At 38.2% G+C, this 26,006-nt stretch overlaps 1 protein-coding gene across 1 annotated transcript in view; it reads right to left on the bottom strand.

The window, feature by feature from the left end:
- Positions 1-26,006, bottom strand: part of ascc3 (activating signal cointegrator 1 complex subunit 3) — a 264,538-nt gene that overhangs the window by 77,702 nt on the left and 160,830 nt on the right. The window contains exons 15-20 of the mRNA XM_079626050.1: positions 12,500-12,691; positions 11,232-11,456; positions 7,866-7,985; positions 7,128-7,292; positions 6,326-6,412; positions 6,045-6,221 (exon numbers count right to left, since the gene is read on the bottom strand). Coding sequence (XP_079482176.1) covers positions 6,045-6,221; positions 6,326-6,412; positions 7,128-7,292; positions 7,866-7,985; positions 11,232-11,456; positions 12,500-12,691 — 966 coding nt within the window. The remainder of the gene's footprint in view (positions 1-6,044; positions 6,222-6,325; positions 6,413-7,127; positions 7,293-7,865; positions 7,986-11,231; positions 11,457-12,499; positions 12,692-26,006) is intronic.

The following is a 26,006-nucleotide window of genomic DNA, read 5'->3' as shown; positions in this document are numbered from 1 at the left end:
ACTATTGCTTATAAGCATGCATATTACTAAGATATTGGCTGTTTATTAGTGCTTATAAGCACACATTAATGCCTTATTCTGCATGACCATATTCTACATCCCTTAATCCACCCAATACCTAAACCTAACAACTACCTTACTAACTATTAATAAGCAGAAATTAAGAGTTTATTGAGGAAAAAGTCACAGTTATCAGTGAATATGTGCTCCCCAAACTAAAGTGACACAATAATTGATTGCACAACTACAAAATGCATGTTAACTCTTTGACCATTTTCACACAAATGTCTTATAATATTTTGTTGTATGAATATCTGAATATGCAATACATCAGAAGAAATAACAGACCTTCTGCTTTTAAACAAATACACAAAACAGTTTTATTCTAGCTTTATGCATTATTTTTCATTAACACTCGAATGTGGGGAAGTACCGACCCAGAGTTTACAAGTTTGGAGTAGGAGGACCGTTCAAATTTACTGTATGTTGAATAACACATATTTATATGTATTTGTGTCATTTATTGTTTAAAATGGTCTTTACGTGGGCATATCCTGGATGTTTAATAATGTCACGCATGGCCTCTCCAACGTGATGACGTAACGCATCTCAGATATAGTAAACAACGGGCATTTGTGGTTAAAAGTATATAATTGTATATAATCGTGACATCAGAGCGCAGCATCTGTGTGTTTGATGGGTCGAGTGTGAGTTATGCTTTTTTAGAAAATGGCCGATCGTTTCGCTGGATTTTTGTTTTGTTTTGTTTTTGATCAGGGACAATGCACAAAAAACATTAATCTAAGAAAGAAGAGATGTCATGTGCCAGGTTATAGCAAAAAATGCTAATTTCCGCCTGCAGTCCCTGGAGAGGTTGATGATATACTTACAAAGATTAAAAAATATGTACAGAATCATATAAGACTCTTATTCCTCGGCTGGGGTCGTGAAGAGACTTTGAAGCTGCACTGAAACTCACATTTGGACCTTCAACCCGTTGGTTGCCATTGATTATATGGAGAAAAATTCTGGAGTGTTTTCCTCAAAATCCTTAATATCTTTTCGACTGAAGAAAGAAAGGAAGGCATGGACATCTTGGACGACGTGGGGGAGAGCAAATTATCAGGAATTTTTAATTCTGAAGTGAACTAATCCTTTAATAAGGGATACTGAAATAAAGTGAGAGGTTTGAGGAACTCAATGACGGATACTTGGCAGTGGACAACCCTATAAACAGCTTGTCTGACGGGAGAGCGTCATTTTAAACAGATTTGTCATATACAATTCTCTTCTTATGGGATACAGCTTTTTAAAGGGCTCTTTTAAATTTAGTTGATTATCTAGAACACATTTTGTGGAATAACTAATGTGTGTTTGCTCTGACTGCTGTCGGTGTAGATCAGAGCGCAGCGTCTGTGTGTTTGATGGGTCGAGCGTGAGTTATGCTCAGATGGCTTAGAGAAGCCTACATTACTTTGATCTATAAGGTGCACGTTCACTCATAGATCTCACTGCTATGATGGACCGATCTGGTGTGTCACTGATGGATTGAGCAGAAATGAACGAGCGCGAGGACAAACACCTGCTGACCCAGATGCTGATGTTTAACAGGCCACGAGAGCAACCCAGCAGAGCCACTCCAAGCACAGACACAGTTTTACACTTCAAATGAGGTTTGTGGACTGATCTGTTGCAGAGCATTGGGAATCTTTAGGGTTGTGCGGTCAGAGGTGAACAACTCTTTAACTGTAGTTAAACTTTCGTTTGGAGAGTTTTTAAAGATTTAATTACACAATAGTGTTGTGAATGCTTGAGGAAACAGTTTGCTATCATCACTACTTAACCTTCATCCTTCCCTCGCGGGTCAAAATGACCCGAAGCCCTAAAACTATCCTTCATTTTTTTTTTGTCCAGAAAGCTTATTTTATTTTGTATTTTATATTTACCTTTAAATTACTAGATTTGATCAATAAATAATAATAAAAAAATGTGTGTGTATTTACGGTTCAAGTGCGACATAAGTTTTGGACCTCAAATTTATACATATGTGTATTTTAGGGGTATTTATGTTTTCCAGTTTAAAGGTGGACCAACATTTTCTGTTCTTCAGCGAATTTTCATGACCGAAATCCAGTCATTTCAAAAGGAATCCAGCGAGTTGGCGACTTTCACATGTTTGTGTGTCGGACTCGAGCTGCAGATTCTCCAAACGGCTTGGTTTGAAAGTGACTTTAGTGTGAGTTGTGTTTCATGCTTTGATACACTATTGACAATTAACCTTTTTTTTTTTTTTGCCTGCAAAACTTCACTTATGCGACCCACACCTTAATGCTGTCAATTTAATAGACATCTCATTATAATTGGTTCCAGAAGAAAATATTTGGAAATTATATATTTACAGCATCTGGAATATCTTCAGATTATTATTATAGTTTTTTTATCTTAATACTTATTGCATTAGTTGCTGAAATTGTGGTCCAAATTCTGTTTCTACTGGTAAAAAAAAAAAGAGCACATCCATAAATATATTATGATTTTGAATATCCCTGAAACCCTGAAACACAGAAAGATGATGAACTCTTTCTCTGACAGTGTTTACTAAAAAAAGTTGCACCCGCATTTATCATATTCACAAAACTTTCATGATCCCTGGAATATTTTGTTGTATGAATATGTACAAGAACAGAGAAAAAAGAACAGAGTCTTCAGAGAAAAAAAAGTCTTTGCTTAAAAAAAAAGTTTCATAAACAAATAAACAAACAAACAAACAAGCAAAAAAAAAACGTTGAACAAAAAGCTGAGAAAAATATTTTTTTTTGTCAAAGACTTCAGATCGGATTAAGAACGATGATCAAAACAGTCGTCAAAGGCAAGGAAACGTCATAAATGGCGGTAAATCTTTCATAGGTGGGGAAAGAGCAAAAACATAAATGATATATAATTTTTTTCTGTGCTATATTGCCTAGCGCAAGTCACTTAACCTCTTATTTATACTCAGTCGATTTACAAATGCTTGGGGAATCAGTTCGACTGAATCATGTAAGGGTTAATGCCCGACGAGGTGTCCATTGTCAGGTATTAATGGACGACGGCGAGGCGTGAACCGTCCGACAACTTTAGCCTCCGCCGAAGTCCATTAATACCTGACAATGGACACCTCGTCGGGCATTAACCCGCTTATACCATGTTCACTTGCCAAATAACACATTTTTAAAACATTAGTTTATATTTTAATCAGTTTTACAATCGAAATCTAACGGTTTTAGAACTCCTTTACTAGGTGTCCTACATCACTTTTTAATGGACACCCTGCAGCCAATCAGAATCGAGTATTCACCAAGACCATGGTATAATAAAAAATAACTGGCTCCAAAGAACCATTCGCTCAGAACCGAGTCTGTTCAGTCTTCAGCTGAGCGACGGGAAGATCCCTGAACAGATGCAAAAACCATCCACAGAATCATTGTGTGTGTGTGTGTGTGTGTGTGTATCTAAACATGTACTTCTAGAACCCATGAAGAGAGATATCTCAGACCCGAGCATCAGAGAAGGTCTGGATTTAAAATCAACAGACGTTTGACACGGAAATGCCTCCCACTGCCGGATCCCAGCTGCACATCTGAAATCAGCCGGATTAGGAGCAAAGAGGGAATTTCTCCCAGAGATTTCCAGTATCTGAGCACATGGAAGCTGTTGTAAGGGAACGGCAGATATCATGGATAGATGTCTTCCACAGAGCATCACATCCTAACCTCGCCGTCACATAAACACTGAATACTGCACTCACAATTACTCTCACAATTTAGTCCTCGTGTTGCTTGAAGCATGCGTGTTTTTTTTTTTTTCATGGATCTTTTCCATACAACGGCAATGGAAATAGACATCACTATAAACACATTCATCTCTGCAGCTCTCCAATTTCATCCACACTTGAGTTCAAGTCAACGCTTTTATAAACGTGCCACGATCACAGAAGAACCGTCATATCGTTGGATTTGAAGCTTTTTAGTGAAATGGTGTCGTAATGACCACTTTAATAATGGTGCTTTTTATTTTTGGTGATGTGTCAAATGTAGATATGCACCGATACTAAATGTCTAATATTCAGAATGATATTTGGTGATGCCGATAGTTTGATTTTTCTTAAGGAAAAAAAAAAAACTCTCCCAAATAATGCTGGAAACTATCCAGCGAACCCTCTCATTTTGTACACTATAATATTAGAGGTTAAAATTAACAACAGGGTTATTATATTCAACTGCTATTTATTTCCAGATATAATATTTACTCAAATAAAAGCAGAAATGTTTGTATACAACTAATTGCACATAAGGTAGTTTTTATAAACACTTCTTCATGGCAAATTTATTAAAAAATACATATATAATTTACAGTAAATAAGCTTATGATATTCATGCATGTTTTTCTAGATATGATTTGAAGTGAAAGAAAAGACTCGCGCTGCTGCATGAACTGAGGCGCTACAGAGATCCATCACAGTTAAGAGTTAAAACGCCATTTATTGTTTGAATGTCTTGATAAAATGGACATAATTTGAAAGCTGAGAATTGTTTTCTTATCAGAAGTAACAGAGTACAGAGCTATTTGTGATTATTGGATGGGAGGAGCTTCAAATAATGTTTGACGTAGGGGAAAAAATAGATCTGGCAACCCTGGCTTGAACTACGGGTGATCAGAGGGTCAAATACAGCCTGCTTTTATGTTGCCGTTTTTATCTGTTAATGTGTTATTGTCACTTTAATGTGTTATTGTTATTTTCTTCACAGACAGTGTGAGTTGCAGTCGGACACGTTTTTCCGCACACGTTTGATAGACAGAATATAATCAGCTGTTTTTAAACAATTGGCCGATAACGCAAAATAATAGCTTTTAATCGGCCGATACATCGCTGCATCTCTCGTCAAATGTTGTGCTGTGGTTTATTGTGTATCACTGCGCGCTTTACATTTCTAGACGAATGTCCTTGAAAAAGGAAAATTAAGTGTAACTCGAACTCTTATTCGTCCTTTCTGGTACTCAACGGTGTCGCCATCAGTTTTCATTGCGTGGAAAAGAGCAGCATGAGCACTGCCTGTGTTTTAGAGAAGAAAGTAAGTAATAAGAAATATTCCTTTAAAACCTAGTGCTAAATTAATTGATTTTTCATGTATATATATATTAAGATGGGTTCATATATACTCAGCAAATTTGGAGGACAAAAGAAAGCAGGACCGAATGTGACAAATTACAACGAATAATGACAAACATTGTCAGATATTTTTTTTTATAATATTGAAGTGTTTCGCAAAATTTGCTGAATGAGCATCTCGTCCATTGTGGATCTTCAGTTACTTTACAAAATCCACCAAAATTTAACTCGACTCGCATAAATAAGCTTCTCCGCCAGGGAAAATTCTTCATTGCGCCGATTCCCATTGACATGATGAAATTTAGTCAGAATTGAAGAAGCATTATGTGATTATTTCAGACACGACTCTAAACACAATCTCCCATAATTGATGTGCAGTTGCATATGATTTGGCAGGTTTAACGATTCCACTGATTTCTCAATGTGTAAGCCACTTTTAAAGCGCATATGTGACCCTGGACCACAAAACCAGCCATAAGGGTCATTTTTATTAAATTCAGATTTATATATCAGCTTTCCATTGATGTGTGGTTTGTTAGGAATGTCACTATTTGGCCGAGACACAACTATTGAAAATCTGGAATCTGAAGATGCAAAAAAAAATCGAAACATTGAGAAAATCTCCTTTAAAGTTGTGCATTTATGTTCACGATTGTGCTGCTTTCACTCACAAAAATGCATGTTTTATATATTTACGGTAGGACATTTACTAAATATCTTCATGGAACATGATCTTAATATCCTCATGATTTTTGGCATAAAATAAAAATCTATAATTTTGACCCACACAATGTATAGTTGGCTATTGCCATAGATATACCCGTGCGGCTCCAGACTGGGTTTTGTGGTCCGGGGTCACATATAATGAAGCTGAAGCTGCAGTGTTCAGTCTCACCTGCGCTACATAAGACAGGTCAGAGATGAGGGAGAAACTGTCCACTTCCCCGCGCCCGATGTACGTCTGGAGGAGGATGTTTATCTTCCCGTAACCGTTCTCCACTCCTCCAGCCGCTGGAAGCTCACAGAAATCACACAGCATCTTCTCCAGCTCCTCCATCTCCTCGTCCCGGACCTGTGCGTCACACACACACACACACACACCTCACTGTCACACACACACCTCGGTTACCCGTTACTAAAGACTTGTCTGTGTGTGTGTGGACCTCGACCTCTCACCTTGATCTGCTCAAACTCTTCAGCTTTTGAAACGATGCTCAGGATATCTGCTTCGGTCTTCTGCGCGCTGAAAAGCTCATTGAAAGTCTGTGGAACGTAAAGAAAGAATATTAAATAGTCAAATATGTATTTAATAAACATTAAGCCAATCAAAGCTGAATTTTCAGCATCATTACTCCAGTCTTCAGTGTCACATGATCCTTCAGAAATCAGTCTAATATGATGACTTGATGCTCAAGAAACATTTATGATTAGTATCATTTGTGCTGCGCAATATTTTTGTGCAAAATTATAAATGTATTTATCTTTTGTTAGGATACTTTGATGAATAGAACGTTCTAAGAACAGACTTCTATTTGAAATAGAAATCTTTTGTAATATTATAAATGTCTTTACTGTCACGTTTGATCAATTTAATGCATCCTTGCTGAATAAAATAATAATAATGCTAATCTGCTGATTTGATGTTTAAGAAACATTTCTGATTATTATTAATGTTGCAAACAGTTGTGCTGCGCAATATTTTTGTGGAAAACATTATACATTTTTTTCAGATTTATTTGATGAATAGAAAGTTCAAAAGCACATAATTTATTTGAAACATAAATCTTTTGTAATATTATAACTTTATTCACTGTCACTTTTGATTAATTTAACGTGTCCTTGCTGAATAAAAGACTCAGTGTCATAGATTTTAAATTGTGGACTAAAGCAATAATTTGTCTTTTTGAAATGTCGTGTTCGTTTTTTGCCAAGTTCACCGTCATGAAATACTGCATGGCTCGCTCTATACACATCTCACCTCCATAGTGTTGTACTTTATGTAGAAATGACTGGCTGTCCGGCCAAGATCTGTGGACGCAAAATAACCCGTCCTCTCGTCGAAGCGGATCATGCGAGCTTTATCCAGCTTTCTGCCCGACTCCACCACTAACTCCTTCCTGTAGAGCTCCAGCTGCGGGTCCATCTGAACAACACCACACTTATAATCAACTATTGGCAACAGACCATTTAACATCATAAACTATAACAAGAGAGGAAAATATAACTGTATACCTAATATATTAATATTAGAATATTAAATAAAATAAAAATTAGAATATCGTGCAAAAAAGTTCAGTAATTCAACTTAAAAAGTGAAACTAATATATTATATAGACTCATTACATGCAAAGTGAGATATTTCAAGACTTTATTTGTTATAATTTTGATGATTATGGCGTACAGCTTATGAAAACCCCAAATTCAAAATTAGAATATTGTGAAAAGGTTTTCATAAGCTGTCAAAAATCTAAATTATAACAAATAAAGGCTTGAGATATCTCACTTCGCATGTAATGAGTCTATATAATATATTAGTTTCACTCTTTAAGTTGAATTACTGAACTTTTTTGGACGATATTTTAATTTTTTGAGTTTCATCTGTATATTATAACTAATATAAATATATTTTTACACCGAAAATATAAATGAAAACTGAAAACCGGCGAAATCTTTATCTACTGAGAATATGAAGAGCAGATTATGAGAGCATGAGCACCTGACAGGCCTTGTGGTTGATCCCGTAAACCAGAGGATTGGCTCTCATTCGCACGTACAGATACGTGTAACTCAACCACCGGACGGCTTCATCAACATTAGTGACCGTCCCTAGAGCGATCTGCACAAAACAACCAACAATAAGCAAGCATCACATTTCAAGCACTTTAAATCAAATCCTAATGTTTTCTAGAGGTGTGGGTTGTGTTTAATATTACTAACTATGTGATTGAGATCTTGGATATAATATGATAATTGATATGCCATGCACAGACACAGTCGTAATACATGCAGAACTGATTTTAATCTGATATTCGACTGATGTCTGGTGTCACTGCGCCATCTGTGGGTGAACTGATCATGGGTTTCTGTTGGAAAACGCTTGCAGATGCTGCCATCATGTGGCAGAGTCAGGAACAGCCCTTTCCTTATACTATCATAAACATCTTGATGAGTTCATTAAGCTCATTTCATTATTTTCAAAGCTTAACATTCATTAAATTATAGACACATTCTAGCAGTCAAATATTTTGCCAAAAAAATAAATAAAATAATATATATATATATATATATACTTTTGCAAACAAACAAAAAGTAAAGTGAAACTCCTTGTTCAGTGCAAACTAAATTCAGTGACAAATAAAATAAATACAATTTAGAGACAAAAAGACAGCCTGAGTTTGGGTTTTAGTCTTAGAATAATTTGTGATTCTATTGTAGGAGATGATTTATATAATCTAATATTACATTTTTATTAATAGTTTATTTTCAGATTCATTAGATTCATTTTAATTGTAATAATTTTGTTGTGCTTCTGTCATTATACACACACACACACACACACACATATATATATATATATATATATATATATATATAGTATAAGTGGATGGTTCACAAAATCCTCAGTTTGTATCCTCACGTTGTTAATGTTTTTTTTTTCCTTTTTAACACTTTAGAAATAACATATATCAGCATAAAATATATAGCTTTATAATCTACCATTTACAGTATTTAAAAAATAAGTTATTCTCAAGGTCATGTGATCATAAAACCGAAAGAATGAGGCAGCTTGATCTAGGAATAAACACATTATTGTAACAATGACTTTTAAACAGGCTTTTCATTTATTTGTAAAATGTTTACAACTGTTGGCCTTAAACAAATTGCAGCTGAGAACAAAAACACGTCACTGTCAGCGCCTACATTTATTACACCGTTACACATGTGCGTCGGGTCATGGGTTACTCGTTTGGCGCAAGTCGACTTGCATACGGCCGTCTGCTAGTTATTTTAGTCGATAAAGTTTAAAATATGGATATTTTTCTTACACTAAAGCATCGCTTCACTTCAGAAGACCTTTATTACCCCCTGGAGAGCCGTGTCGAGCACTTTAATCATGAATAGATGCGCTTTGATGGACTTCCAAAGACAGAAACCCATTCACTGGCATTATCAAGCTTTGAAGAGGCAGGACATTTTTTTAATATTAACTCCAATTGTATTTGTCTGAAAGAAGAATGTCATATACACCCATGATGGCTTCAGGGTGAGTAAATCATGGGGTAATTTGGCAGTACCTCAGCGTTGAGGTTGGCAGTGTGTGTGTGTGTGGCTGTACCTCAGCGTTGAGGTTGGCAGTGTGTGTGGCTGTACCTCAGCATTGAGGTTGTCAGTGTGTGTGTCTGTACCTCAGCGTTGAGGTTGTCAGTGTGTGTGGCTGTACCTCAGCGTTGAGGTTGTCAGTGTGTGTGTCTGTACCTCAGAGTTGAGGTTGGCAGTGTGTGTGGCTGTACCTCAGCGTTGAGGTTGTCAGTGTGTGTGTCTGTACCTCAGAGTTGAGGTTGGCAGTGTGTGTGGCTGTACCTCAGCGTTGAGGTTGTCAGTGTGTGTGTCTGTACCTCAGCGTTGAGGTTGGCAGTGTGTGTGTGGCTGTACCTCAGCGTTGAGGTTGGCAGTGTGTGTGGCTGTACCTCAGCGTTGAGGTTAGCAGTGTGTGTGGCTGTACCTCGGCATTGAGGTTGGCAGTGTGTGTGTGTGGCTGTACCTCAGCGTTGAGGTTGGCAGTGTGTGTGTGTGGCTGTACCTCAGCGTTGAGGTTAGCAGTGTGTGTGGCTGTACCTCAGCGTTGAGGTTAGCAGTGTGTGTGGCTGTACCTCAGCGTTGAGGTTGGCAGTGTGTGTGGCTGTACCTCAGCGTTGAGGTTAGCAGTGTGTGTGGCTGTACCTCAGCGTTGAGGTTAGCAGTGTGTGTGGCTGTACCTCAGCGTTAAGGTTGTCAGTGTGTGTGGCTGTACCTCAGCGTTGAGGTTGGCAGTGTGTGTGTCTGTCCCTCAGCGTTGAGGTTGGCAGTGTGTGTGTGGCTGTACCTCAGCGTTGAGGTTAGCAGTGTGTGTGGCTGTACCTCAGCGTTGAGGTTGGCAGTGTGTGTGTCTGTACCTCAGCGTTGAGGTTAGCAGTGTGTGTGTCTGTACCTCAGCGTTGAGGTTGGCAGTGTTTGTGTGGCTGTACCTCAGCGTTGAGGTTGGCAGTGTGTGTGTCTGTACCTCAGCGTTGAGGTTGGCAGTGTGTGTGTCTGTACCTCAGCGTTGAGGTTAGCAGTGTGTGTGTCTGTACCCCAGCGTTGAGGTTGGCAGTGTGTGTGTCTGTACCCCAGCGTTGAGGTTGGCAGTGTGTGTGTCTGTACCTCAGCGTTGAGGTTGGCAGTGTTTGTGGCTGTACCTCAGCGTTGAGGTTAGCAGTGTGTGTGTGTGGCTGTACCTCAGAGTTGAGGTTGGCAGTGTGTGTGGCTGTACCTCAGCGTTGAGGTTAGCAGTGTGTGTGTGTGGCTGTACCTCAGCGTTGAGGTTAGCAGTGTGTGTATGTGGCTGTACCTCAGCGTTGAGGTTGGCAGTGTGTGTGTCTGTACCTCAGCGTTGAGGTTAGCAGTGTGTGTGTGTGGCTGTACCTCAGCGTTGAGGTTAGCAGTGTGTGTGTGTGGCTGTACCTCAGCGTTGAGGTTAGCAGTGTGTGTGTGTGGCTGTACCTCAGCGTTGAGGTTGGCAGTGTGTGTGTCTGTACCTCAGCGTTGAGGTTAGCAGTGTGTGTGTGTGGCTGTACCTCAGCGTTGAGGTTAGCAGTGTGTGTGTGTGTCTGTACCTCAGCGTTGAGGTTAGCAGTGTGTGTGTGTGGCTGTACCTCAGCGTTGAGGTTGGCAGTGTGTGTGTCTGTACCTCAGCGTTGAGTTTAGCAGTGTGTGTGTGTGGCTGTACCTCAGCGTTGAGGTTAGCAGTGTGTGTGTGTGTCTGTACCTCAGCGTTGAGGTTAGCAGTGTGTGTGTGTGGCTGTACCTCAGAGTTGAGGTTAGCAGTGTGTGTGTGTGGCTGTACCTCAGCGTTGAGGTTGTCGGATAGGCTCTGCTGGAACTGGCTCTCGATGGGGTTCTGCTGGGTCAGGAGCGTCAGGTAATGGCTCAGCTTCTCATGGGTCGTGATGATGGTTCCCTCACCGTACTTGTCAAACTGTGGCCGACCGGCCCGACCGAAGATCTGCATCACGTCCAGGATGCCCAGATCCACCAGCGCTCCACGCTTGGCATCATAGATATTAGTGCCCTGATATCAGACAGGAATCATTCGAAGCGCATTCTCAAGATTCCAGAATTATGGTTAAAATGCCCCTATTATGCTTATTTAAAGGATCTGCATTTTGTTTTGGAGTCTCCTTCAACAGGTTTGCATGCAGCCAAGGGCAAAAACACTTTATTTTCTCACAATATACAATACAGACTCATCTCTTTTGTCACAGTCTCTGAAACGATTCGATAAAGGGATTCAATCTCTCTTTTTAAAAGCTGCTCTGTGCTGATTGGTCAGATGGCCCAGTCTGTTGTGATTGGTCTACTCTGCTCTGATTGGTCAGATGGCCCAGTCTGTTGTGATTGGTCTACTCTGCTCTGATTGGTCAGATGGCTCAGACTGTAGTGATTGGTCTACTCTGCTCTGATTGGTCAGATGGCCCAGTCTGTTGTGATTGGTCTACTCTGCTCTGATTGGTCAGATGGCCCAGTCTGTTGTGATTGGTCTACTCTGCTCTGATTGGTCAGATGGCCCAGTCTGTTGTGATTGGTCTACTCTGCTCTGATTGGTCAGATGGCCCAGTCTGTTGTGATTGGTCTACTCTGCTCTGATTGGTCAGATGGCTCAGACTGTAGTGATTGGTCTACTCTGCTCTGATTGGTCAGATGGCCCAGTCTGTTGTGATTGGTCTACTCTGCTCTGATTGGTCAGATGGCCCAGTCTGTTGTGATTGGTCTACTCTGCTCTGATTGGTCAGATGGCCCAGTCTGTTGTGATTGGTTGACCAATAGAGACCAATATGCTAATTTGATACAGTCCTACATAGGTCCGTGCGGAAAGTAAGACTGGAATTACTGACGACTCGTTTCAAGCAGTTCAGAATCACTTCTTTCTTTTGATGGACAAAAACTATTTTTTTTTGTCAAAAATGTATCTTGATCTTTGCAGACATTTTATATTTACAAACAGCTATAAACACACTACATGAAAGGTAATAGCTGAAAATAATAACATGGCCACTTTAATAATGCAGCATTACACACACACACACACACACGCCAGCAGCGATGTGTTCTGACCTTGATGATGACTGCGTGAGCGGGTAAGTTAACACCCCAGGCCAGCGTGGCGGTGCACACCAGAATCTTTATGTATCCTCTGGAAAACATGTTCTCCATGAGTGTTCGGTCCTGCCGTAACATCCCGGCGTGATGGATCCCGAAGCCGTCGGGAAACATCTCCCTCATCTGCTTGTTTCTGGAGCGCTGCACCTGTGGCACACACAACATCACACATCAGGAAACACACACTAGTCTGGAGTGGAGAGGTTACGCTGGGGATAAAGGCGCACCGGGGTAAACGGTGCATTCGATTTAGTTACACTTTATATCCAGTAGATGTAGAGTAGTAGTATAATGTCTGTTGGGGAGCATCAAAATAAAGTGTGTGCAGATATTAAGAAGACAGTCATCTAATACTCTAATGACAGTTAGCTGACATGTAGTTGCAAAGTTACTTATAGTTAGTCGAACATCTAAAGTGGACTATAGGAATAAAGTGTAACCTTTGATTGTATTCTCCTCTAAACCACTAGATGGCACAGAAACTGAACACAGCAGTTTCCTAAACATTTCATTATGCACATGGACATTCTCGACAAGATCCCGGGCAGCAATGGAAAGTTGATTCTACACTCATTTGATATAATATTTAATGATTTAAAATAATTTATACAGCAAACAAATGAAAATCGATAAACTTACAGAAAAGGTCTAAATGTTTTTAATTAAATCAACAGTTTTTGATTAATTGAAGAATGTGTACAATTATGGTTTTTGCGGTCTGGCCGAAAGGCACAATAACTGATATAAATAATACATAGCTGGCTGACTTTTCCATTTGTTGACATGACATGTAATTTATTAAGTTGTGTGTCCACCTTAGAGATAATCACCATATTAATAATAAAACCATATTTACAATCATATCATAAAATATATTCATTGTTACACAGAGATCCCATATGAGAAATGAATTAGCATGAATTAACAAAAATGCCCCGAAAATCCAAGATGTGGGTCAAAAAATTGCCCCTGCAGAATTAAAATAAATACAAAAGGAAATGTGAAAATGGATGAAGTGTGTAGATTGCACCATTATATTTAGTTATACTCTTTATATATGTCTTTTTTGCAGCGCTGTCAGAAGTGTTAACACTGAAAACGCTCACTGACTGAATTCTGTACTCATGCAAATGATCATTTATTCGCAGTAATAATTTATTCACAGTTTGTGTAATGATTTTGTTGTTAATGCTGCTAAGATAATAATGTCTTGATTTACAATGTCTCTCGGGACAGCTGAGGAAATTGATTTAGGCAGTTCATTTTTTTTTATAATTTATAATTTTAATATATAAATTTATAAATTTTTGATATTATGGGAAGTACCGGTACGTGATTTCTATGGAAGCTTGTTTCCACCACAGATTAAAAAATAAAAAAGGTAATTGCTACTTTTTTTACTTTTTTCAACTCACAATTGCAGGTTTACATCTCAGAATTGCGTGATATAAAGTCGCAATTGCGAGTTATAAAGTCAGAATCATGTGATGATATAATTAAACTCGCAATTCTGACTTTTTCTCGCAATTGCGACTTGTCATGCAATTCTGATTTTATAACACGCAATCAGGAAATATACTCAGAATTGCGTGATATTGAGTCGCAATTGTGTGTTATAAAGTCAGAATTGCATGATATTAGAATTAAACTCGCAATTCTGACTTTTTTTCCCGCAATTGCGACTTTATATCATGCAATTCTGACTTAATTCTGAGAAATAAAGTCGCAATTATCTTTTAAAATGTTTAATTCTGTGGCGGACACAAGCTTCCACAGATTTCAGATGCAGCCAATAGGATCAATCAATAGCGTAACTCTGGGCCGGTACTTCCAGTTTTCTCGACAGGAGACTTTCCATTTGGTGTAGAAATGATAAATGACTTTCAAACTAATACTCATGCGTGCAGACAGAAGTGAATCCCTGCAGCAGTGCCGTCAGAGGAGTGTGATTGAGATGTGTGTTGTGTTGACAGCCGATAGAGGTCGTGACCTGCGCTGGCACCATCAGACGCTTGATCTCACCCTGCCGGAGTCTAAATGCAGGTCAACAGCAACAAGGCCTCAGTGCCGCTGACAACAGCCCATTACACACACGTCTGTCCCTCTTCAACACACACAGAATACCAAATACACCAACATCTGTCTCGCTGCAGTCTCCACGGTCGAGAAAAACACTGTGCTGGCACCATGGTACGGTGATGCTATCAGATTATAGTGCCATTGTGCTCTGATATACGGTAAACATATTCATACAACACAATATTTACACAATAATCCAACAACACAATATTTACACAATAATCCAAAGGTAGTTTAAATAATATAATGTATGAGTGAATGTATGACTAAAGAATGTACGAGTGAATACATTGCTGTGTTTATCATGACTGTGGTGTGAAGCAGGGCGCGATTGCTAATAAGAGACATATATCAGCGCCACACGCGAGTCCCGCGCATATAAAGGAGTGAGTACATTTCATTCTACCGAACTAACTTACCGCTAAGTGCAGAAATAATACTCACACAGGTCAGTTTATTAGATGAATGAAACGTGTGAGGTAACGCAGCGCTGTTCACTCGCTCTACACTATCACACTAAACTGCATTTGAGTGTGTTGAAAGTCATAATGTTATTCTGTGTTAGTTTGTTGGCTATATGAGACTAACAGTAAGCTAGATCAACATTAGAATAACACAGATTATATTCTAACATTTCATCATGTTGAGCTATATAACATTGATTAGTTTTATGTACATTTGCTCACCAGTCTAATAAAATACATGTAAGAGCGTCTCTGTCGAGTCAAAGTTTGTCGTGTACGCCACGCTGATATTGATCCTAGTTTTAGTTCTCCTTTTGTCCCAAAGTCTGCTTGCCATGATCCATAATGTTTGAACGAAACAACAACAGGGTGAGCGCGCCGCTAGACGTAACTCTGTTGTCCACGTCTATCGCCATGGTTACTATGGCAGTACGAGCAGAAACCAGGGATAAAGCGGATATTACGTCATTGAACAGGGACGAGACATTATTTAAAGTGGGAATTTCTCTGAAATTAAAAATCTTTGGGAACTTTTGGTATATTGTAAGTATACAACTGCAGGAAATATATCACACTGTGCAAGTGATTTTTGGATCTTTTATTACACAAATCTTACATATTGTAGCTTTAAGGACTGTGCCGATCTGATATATACGCCTGAAGGCTGTTCCACAGCCTAGCGCCGGCGATAGCAAAGGCTTTATCTCCTCTATGCTTTAATTGTGATCAGGGGACAGAGAGAAGTCTCTTATCACCAGACCTCAGATTTCGTGTGGGAATGGGATTGTATAGATCGAGTAGTTACAGCACCAAATAAACATGAATGAACATCAGAAGGTGTATTTAAAGATACAGTACAACTTACTGAAATATACCATGCCTCATGTAATCGCTCAATCAGCGTTTTAACCTCGAAAAGACATCAATAAAACCTCACGTAACGTTACATTTTCCTCAGAATTGCCTTCAGGAACGAACGGCCAATCAGTGTTCAGAATTCTGGAGTGGCACCTGGGGCGGCCAATTAAATTCTAGAGGCCACTTACTCACTGTTAATGAGTGTTATTATCTGTGTGTTTGGAGATCAATATGCTGATTGAATGTAAAAGTCCTTAATAATGACGTTCACTGCCTTTCCTTATCAAGCTACTTCCATTTATCACATAATGACGGTGTAAAAATACCGTCCTGTCGTATGGAGATAAACATCTCATGGCTTACCACTGATCATCACACTGCTTTAATGAATTGCTCCTTCATAAGAAATGCAGCTCCAAAAAAGCTCTTTTGCCATTTCTGTTCTTCTCTAGGTCAATTTGGTTGTCCAATCCGCTGGTCTCTGTGGATCTCTGGATTCGATCAGCGCTATAATGAGAGAGCCGCTCTCTGTTTTAATGTGGCATAGCAGCAGCGTTCAGGAGGAACATCATCTTTCAAGCCTTTTTCTAAATTCAGATGCAGGTCCCTATAAGAAGTCGAAAGTGCTAAATTATACATCCTGATGTGAGATTTCAAGAAGCGATTATGTCATTTTGTATCATTGTCATATCATGCCATGTGTAATTTCAAAACATCACCAGCGCACAATTTATGCCCTTTACCAGCACGAGGCCATTTCAAATGTATGAAATCTACATTGTCTGAACAGGTGCTCGTCCGTGCAAAACTCGAATAGGATAATAGGATAACAATAATGTGATGTTTGAATGGTTGCTAAGGCATCAGAATCAGAGCTGAGTGGTTATTTGGAGATTTCTATCTGGTTGCTAGGGTGTTCAGGATGGTTGCTACGGCATTGATTGTGGTTGCTAAGTATGGCTGGGTTGACTATTTATTACAATAAATATAGTTTTTAATCGCTCTTCACTTTGATGCACCAATATTGATTCTTAAATCCCAAGAATTAATATTTTAGTCTGTGCTGTTTTCAGTGCAAAACTTCACTAAACATTATTTCCCAGCACAACTACCATCCAATAATCCCAACGCTTAGTCTCAGCTTTTAATTTAGTGTATTGTATAATGAAATACAAATAATAAATGTTGTTTTGGCACGTGAACCGATCATCTCTTCCTCTTTACTACTAGTTATAGCACCAAATAAACATGAATGGACATAAAAAGATACAGTGCAACTTAGTGAAATATAGCACGTCTCATGTAGTCTGTGTTTCAGAAATGAAAATACGTTAATAATACAACAGTGTCAAGTAACTAGAAGAGATAACTTTAGAGAAGAGCATTTTTGATGAATATAAAGACTGTATTATACATTTATTAAAATATTACTTAACCTTTTAGTGATGTTTCATTTATTGTATGTTTGAATAAATCTGCCATAAAATAGGCTTTTTTTTTACAGCCACTGCTTGTTTATAGTTCATCAACAAACTGAACTACAAAAAAAGATGATTAAAAACCACTAATGTCTAATTTAAACATTTGTATAATGTTAGAGTGTTGGTTATTATATAAAAAAAATGAATTTTAACTAATTTTAAGCTTTACTATGATAGAACTGACAGGGTTTACTGTAGAGATTACAGCATTAGTTGAGAGATTGATGTCCTTAAAGGGGACATATCATGCTAAATCCACTTTTTTAGCCCTTAAATGCATCTTGTTGTATATTTGGAGTGTTCAGAAGTACAGAAAAGTTGAAATTATCCTCTTCAGGTGCTTTCTTTATTTTCTGTTTTGGTGATATTTTGCAATCTGTTCTGATTTTTCTATTCTCTATTACGTTTTTTTTTTTAACAATAACGTCACAGTATTTGCAGCGGAACTGCCAAATAAGGACATCGACTCCCGGCCCAACACTTAGAGCAATCAGCCATTTTTATTCATTATTTATGAATCAATGACACATAGGTTATAACCGTAATTAAACTAAACTATACCTGTTCCAACTCCATACAGCATGAACACTGTTACTGTGAGTTTCTGTTTTGATATTATCATCTTTCCGTGAGTTGAGATTGTTCACTGAGCGCGAGCTGGTTAGGCTCCGCCCCCTGTGCCGTGGACCAGCAGCTCATTAGCATTTAAAGGAGACACACTAAAACGGTGCGTTTTTCTGAGCCCCAAAAACATGCAACAAACATTACATATTTAAACATGGTGTACAAAAATGATCTGTGGGGTATTTTGAGCTAAAACCTTCACAACACTCTGGGGACATCAGACTATGTTACATCTTGTGAAAATAGGCATAATAGGTCCCCTTTAAGATAAATTGACATGCACAGTTCCTGATGTATAATCAAACTAAACGATATTGAGTCGAATCAAATCGAAATCACAACAGAATCCAATCAGGAGTTCGTGAATCAGAATCAAATTGATTTGTGACATCTATGTCAATACCTGTACTATTGCTAAGGTGAGCAGAGCGCTTATTTGGAGATTGCTGAGAATCAATGGCTTTTCACATGGCAAAAGCTTCAAGATCTGGAGAGATTTAAGATTGACCCACAAATGTTTTTTTCTTGCAGGACACATGAGGTTTTTCAGAGGGTTGAAAGGTAACTGGGTAAACCTAAATGTGTTCTTGAAAGACTATAAAACTATAAACTATAAACTAAAAAACTATAAACCTAAAAAGCCTTCCTGTAGCTCAAACAGTAGAGCATTGGCGCTTGCAACGCCAAGGTCATGGGTTTGATTCCCAGGGAAAGCAAGAATTGATAATGTGTAGCTTGAAATGCAATGTAAGTCGCTTTGGATAAAAGCGTCTGCCAAATGCATAAATGTAAATGTAAATGTTCACATCATACCACCAAATGTATGTGCCAAAGCAACTGATGTAAAATACTAAATAATGTTCCTACGCAAGTCTGTTTAAATCACAGATATTGATTGACATCATAAAAGTATTTGTTCACTGAAAAACTAAATTTGTCCCGACTGCATTTGTTCTCGGCCTTGTCTTGGTCTCAGACTCAGGGTTTTATCCCAAGACTACAACTGAGAGGATATCCCTAAATTGCCTGAAAATTGTCTGATTTATTTGTTTACATCATTCATTTGATTTGATTTAAAACGTACTGCTTAAAATGCAATCAATAACTTATTTATAATGTGATTTATTTTGTTACTGTGGTGCCGGGTTCGAAATCAATGCAGGATTGTCTCAAAAATGCTCAAAATTTATATAAATTACCACAAAATTCAAGTTATGATTGCAAAAACGTACTTGTATGAGATCTTGTTTATTATATAACAGGATATAATCAAGCAATATCACAAGAGCAAGAGAGACGTTTAACGAATACAAGCACGATAGCAAATGTGATGTTGATTTTATACAAACATTCAATAAACAAGAAGTTAATATTAAGTGACATCAATTTTACATTTATTTTTGCTATTTCGGCAACGTGTTTCGTTATAAAATGAATCAGCTGCTTTGAATAAATGGGTTGAAATAAATGAAATTGGGTTGAAAAAATTATTATTATTATTATTATTATTACGTGACTCACTCAAGTGTTTTGATTTCAGTTTCATATTTAAAAGACCATTCATTTAATTTTTCCATCACATTTCTATATTCAAAATGTTATTTAAAAAAATAATCTGAACACTATTTATGCGGTGGTACCAATTCAGATGCAACTTCTGTGCCACCTCTGCAACACAAATGTGAATTTGATTGTTAGTGGTTTGATTGGTAGCAGCTCTATAGTGTCTTATTATCCTAACTGTATTTATTAATTAAATATAAGACATTTCTCAGACAGTAGATGCTTTTCAATGAGTTAGAGGAGTGCTGGTCTTGGTCATGTCTTGGGTCTCAACACAATGGTGTTGGTCTCGACTTGGTCTCGGGTTAGGTGGTCGATTTGAAAGGGTTAAATTTACAAAAAATATAACAAATTAAATACAAATTACATTATTTTTTGGAGATTGAAAGCTTTGGATCCCACTGACTTTCCTAATATGGCCAAAAACCACTGAATATTCTTCAAATGTAATCTTGTGTGCTCTATAGAAGAAAAAGCAATGGCATGAAAGTGTTCCAGTGATGCAAAATTTAGATGATTATTATAAATGATCATACATTGTACCTTATTGTAAACCATTAACAAAATCAAAGGTTTGAAGATAACCGAGCTGGATGAAGTTTAACCTTGAAGCTGTTGGATGTCTCCCTGACGCCAGAAGAGAACATAGGTCTGGATTTGACAAATATATGGTTTGTTCACTTGTAATGCAATAAGGTCAAAATGTAAAGCAGCTCTGTTTTAGTTTCTCTAAACATAACCTATTTTCTATACTCGCCAGCAGCTGAAAATGAATCATCCTGAAAAATCAGTAATCACAACAAATAAGAAGGTAAACAAGAGCAATACCGGCTGAAATGCATGCGAGAGTGTGTTTGAGATGGAGAGGAGTGGCAAACGTTCTCCAGGGCACCGCGAGCCTCTAATTGAAACGCTAAGGTTTGCTTTGAGGTGTCACAGAGTATTAATGCTGTGCTTTCTGAGCGTAAGTTAAAGTGAGGCTGGGCCAGGCGCTCACGTTCAGAGGGTGGATTCAAGATGGCAGTGCATCGGCTCTCTGATCAAGGCTGATTAAGGCCAGCTGAAGAGAGATTATTAAGCAGAAGCCCGGGTGCTTTCCACCGGCCGTGGCAGACAGCGCTGATTAGCCATTACTCGGCCTTAACACAAGCAGACAGTAGCCATACCACACCGACACACACACACACACACACCTCTGGGTGATGCAGATACTGAGACGTGACCAGATCTGAGCGAGCGGCCTGTGGACATCACAGACACAATGACCTCTGATTCTCAAATCACGCTCAGGATCGGTAAAAAAAGTCTGTATGAGGAATGGCTCAGCACATGCAGGGTCATTGCGGAGACAACGACTTTACGAGTCTTAATACGGCTAGTTTGACAGGGACATTAACAGAGCATTTAAAATCACACTCAAATCTCTTTCATTCCCATTGACACATGGTCATTTTCTCAGCTTTGGCAATGTTTATTCCAGAATATGTTTATTTGGAAAATACTTCAAAATGTATGCCAGTTCTCTGTATTCTTAAAAAAAAAAAAAAAAAAAAAAAACAAAAAAAACATGCTATCAGTTTTGTTACAGAGGAAAGGGAAAAGGAAAGAGAAAAGGTAGTGGGAAGGTATGGGGGAAATAATGGGGAAATGAAAACAGGAAAAGGAAAGTGAACAGGAAAAGAAAGTCAAGGAAATGGGGAAAAATATGTTAAAAATTTACAGGAAAACGAAAAGGGGAAATGGTAAATAAAAAGGAAACAGGAAAAAGAAAGCAAAAAGGAACAAAGTAAATGTGGAAAGGGAAGTAATTTAACAGGAAAAGGAGGGGAGGAAAGGAAAGGAAAGGAAAGGAAAGGAAAGGAAAGGAAAGGAAAGGAAAAGAAAGGAAATAAAGCTTAGGGGGAAATTGGAAATTAAAAGGAAACATAAAAAAGAAACAAAAAAGAGAAAGTAAAGGAAATTGGGAAAAGAAGGGCATTTAACAGGAATAAGAAAACCAAGAAAGGGAATGAAAAAAGAAACTGAAATGAAAAGGAAAAAGAAAGGAAAATAAATGGGGAAATGTAAAGGAAATGAAAAGGAAAGGAAAGGTGATAAATAAATTAAATTAAATGGACAAAAGAATGGGGAAACACAGAATGAATGGAAGGGAAAGTGAAAAAGAAAGGAAATGGAATGTAGGGTTGAAAAAGGAAAAGAAAGTAATTTAACAGGAAAAATGTGTAAAGAAAGGAAAGGAAAGGGGGAGTTGGATGATGCAAAAATATTTGATATCTAACAAAAGGAAAGGAAAGGAAAGGAAAGGAAAGGAAAGGAAAGGAAAGGAAAGGAAAGGAAAGGAAAGGAAAAAAGGGGAAGTTGGATGATATTTGATATCTGAAAATATATATGAAAATATTTGATATCTAACATATTTATATGATTAAATAATTCTATTAAACGTGATCAAATGTATTAAACGCGAGTGCATTCCTGCAGTTTCCTGGAAGTGCTCTCCGTCCACAAGCTTTCACAGAACAACTGAGCGTTTGGTTGTCTTAATTGTGCAGACAAGACAACAAAGCCCTTTTGTCCAGCACTGAACAGTGACATCCTCACCGGAGAGAGAAGTTAAAAATAGTTGAAAGCGCAAACAATAGAAATTAATGAGCTAAATCTTTCAGGCCGTCCCAGGAGGCCGAGGGGTTTCAGAAGCTCCCCCGTCTGAGAGACGCGACCTGCTGTCATACTTGATGTTTCCTTCACAGAGAGGGACATAAAAATCCCTCACCGATCTGTGCGTGGCAGATTCTCCAGTCTGCTTTAATCATCAGCACACACACACACACACACACTCTCTTCTCTGAGCACTAGGTGTCTCCTTTCATCCACCGATGAGAGCGAGGAGTCCTGCCGCGTGTGTGAGCGTGACGGTCATGAAGAGCGGGACAGGGGCCATCAGAGTCTCAACCAAACCATGCTTTTAACGCAAGACAGATCTGTGAGGAGGAGACCAAAAAAACAGCACTTTTCCTTTTCTTTCTTATCTTTTACTTCAAATACATGTGGTCTACGGTTAGAATAATAGCATACGTCTTCTTATTTGGCTATAAACGCATGATTATTTTAGTTGCATTTACAGAGGCTGTATTACGCCCTCCTTGATGTTGTTTTTGGGCTCTCCTGGAACAGGTTTTCCTGCTTGAATGTTCATTATTTTCCTCATATTCTCCATTGTTTAATCTCCTCCCTTCCCAGTCTGTCAGTAACGCTCTGTTTAGTTATTATAATTATATCAATGTAGGTATTTGAATGAATTAAAGCATTATGTGTTGACTTTCTAGCAGCTCCCCGTTCAAACTACCTTAGAGATGAGCAATATAACCAAAATCTTTACCACAATTTTCAACCAATATTTTTTCCCCACAAAAATGAACAATTGTATTTGTATCTGTAATTCTCAACATGATCCACTTAAAGAAGCCATATTTTACCCTTTTACAAATTATTGATGTTGTTTTTCGGCCTCTACTAGAACAGGTTTTCATGCAATAAACACATTATGTTCCTCATATTCTCCATTGTTTAATCTCCTCTCTTCCCAGTCTGTCAGTAACGCTCTGTTTAGTTCCTGTCTCTATGAAGCCCCTCCCCCTGTGAAGCCCACTGTGCTCTGATTGGTCGGCTGGAGCTTGTGATTGGTCGAGGGATTTGAGTGTGTTTGGGAAATGTCCCGCCCCTTTCCATAACCGCCAGTTTAACACACTACTAACTAACTCAACCAGGCCCCGCCCCTTTATTCTGCGCATTAATTATTATAATGAGGAATATTGTGACGTGTTCGTTCCCGGAAGAAACTCAAGACTACAATGGAGGCGTTTCAGGAGTTCAGAAACACTGACACTGATATAGAGAAGAACTGTGTGACTTTGCAGAGCGTTTTCATGCTCAAACAGCAACATTACACTAAAGAAAGATGAACATGTAAGAAATAAAAGCGCATTAGTTGACAGCAATAAAACACATGGCGTTTTGAGGGCACAGGAGCAGATCTGCAGGAAAGCACATCACTCATCATGAAGGAACTGGTTATGTTGGTATGCGATGTGCCGCCTACATAAACATAATAGTTGAGAAAGCATAACCCCGGGCTGTGTGTCGCTGAATGCTGAAGCGCTGCATTACTGATGGGCTGCTCAGTGCTCAAGGCGTGTGCATGGGATATGAATAGTCAGAGGGCGTGTGAAAGGATCTCTATTCGTCATTTCTATTAATAGGCCGAGTCCTTCGAGCAGATCACCCTGAGAGATGTTCTACCTGAGCCTGCCCGTCACGATCACGAGCAGCAGCACTGAACACGGCACATGCCAAGCTATTACGTCATTTACCAGTCCCTCCAGAAAAACGTGATTATGCGATCGCATGATTCAATGCAAAATCAGCCAAAGTCCGCATATTTATGCGGGGGGCGCATTTTTTCAAATGCAGATTTCGGCGCGCAAAATATTTTCGTTGCAAAAAGTCACATATATCTTAGTAGAAAGTTGAAAAATGTTGCGTTTACTTCACACAAGCGCAGCCATTTGCCCTGTTGCCATGGGAACGTTATGAAGTGACGTAATTGCGCGACATCATTGAAAAGCTGCAAACCCCGCGATGCTGATGAAACCATGATGAAGCTCGCAAATCATTCTCATTTGCCAACAAACATAAGCGCAAAAGACCGCGCAAAGCAGTTTCCCAGTGTGTCACATGACAGTGGGGGCAGATTATTTTGCACTCCGTGCAACTGTGTGTTGGACCACAGGCGGAAGTCGACGCTGGACAACCACTTTGCCACTTTGTCATTTTTACAGAAGTTGTAGCATATTCATTTTGTAAAGCTACAGAACTTGTTCAACTCATCAATGTTTTGTAAGTTTGAGCCATGTGTTTATTAAGGTCTGAAATAAAACAAGATGAGAACTTAAATATTCCCAGCACTTTATGTGAGGTAGTATGCTTGCTTATCATAGGAAGTAATAAGAAATTACTCTTTACATTAAAGTAGTAGCCTAGTGAATAGGGTGTGGGGGAAAACATTTTTTTTCTGTTTTTCATCAAACCGCAGTTTTTGCAAGTTCCCCCAATTTCATATCCCGCATATTCCATCGCATTTTTTACGAAAATGTGCCGCATAATCAAGGATTTTTGCCCGCAACAATCGCAAAAAAACTCCGCGTTTTTCTGGAGGGACTGATTTACAGTTAATATGATGTAATGTGTTAAAAAGATTGGGGTCAGTAAATTTGTATTATTATTATTAGGTATGCACCGATATGAAAATTTTGTCCGATACCGATAGTACTTTATACTTGAAAGCCGATAACCGGTATATTGGCCGATAAATCTAAATAAAAATATTTATATTACGTTTTGAGAAACTGATAACTGTTTGAAAAACAAAACTCTCCATTAAAAGCCATGTCTCAAGCACACAATTATGTTTTCTTTATCATTTTATGTAGCTTATATGACTGACTTGCACTGCACTTGAACTGTATTTTACTTTTTGAAGTGATTTCAATCATATTTCAAGCAATTCAAAATCATAATGTTGAACAGAGCGCATCTGAAGAGTCTCAGCTGAAGGAGATAATACATTATTTATCGGCTTTAATATATCGGTTAAAATTTCTTATCAGGCCGATAACAATAACATTAAAATTAACATATATCGGCTGATACCGATATGGTGCCGATATATTGTGCATCCCTTATTATTATTATTTTAAAGAAATTAATACTTTTATTTATCAAGGATGCATTAAACTGAACAAAAGTAAAGGCTTTGATACTAGAAAATTCCATTGCAAATTTGGAACTATTTTTGGACGTTCTATGTATCAAAGAATCCTGAAAAATGTCTCTCGGTTTCCAATGATACACTGATAATCAGCATATGTGACACTGAAGACTGCAGCAATGGCTGCTGGAAATTCAGCTTTGCCATCAAAGGTACAAATAAAACATTCAAATATATATAAAAAAGAGCCATTTTAAAATGTTAATAATAAATACTAAATACTCTCCTGGAGTTTAAGCAATCAAAAATGAATGGGAGATGAATTTCCTCTAGTGGAAGCGTTTGGTACTGCAGCCAAACACTCTCACTGAAAGCTAATTTTTTAAAATTTAGATTTCAAACCTGTTTAGATGCATGGCTTTGATTTTCTCACAGGTTTAGAGTAAAATGTGTTTTTGAAAATATATATTTCACATAAAATTGAAAATAGTATTTTTGCACTCTTTTTCATAATAAATGTAAAATTCTGGAACTTTTTTTAAAGTAAAAAAAAATATAAAAAATTCACTTCAGCAATAATCTTCCAAGTGTCGTCTTTGAAAAGAGATCAAACTTCACTCTGTTGCTCT

Source organism: Phoxinus phoxinus (assembly GCF_949152265.1).
Source record: "Phoxinus phoxinus genome assembly, chromosome: 10".
Taxonomy (NCBI): Eukaryota; Metazoa; Chordata; class Actinopteri; order Cypriniformes; family Leuciscidae; genus Phoxinus; species Phoxinus phoxinus.
The sequence above is the reverse complement of the archived record's forward strand: the minus strand, read 5'-3'. Positions and strand labels throughout refer to the sequence as shown.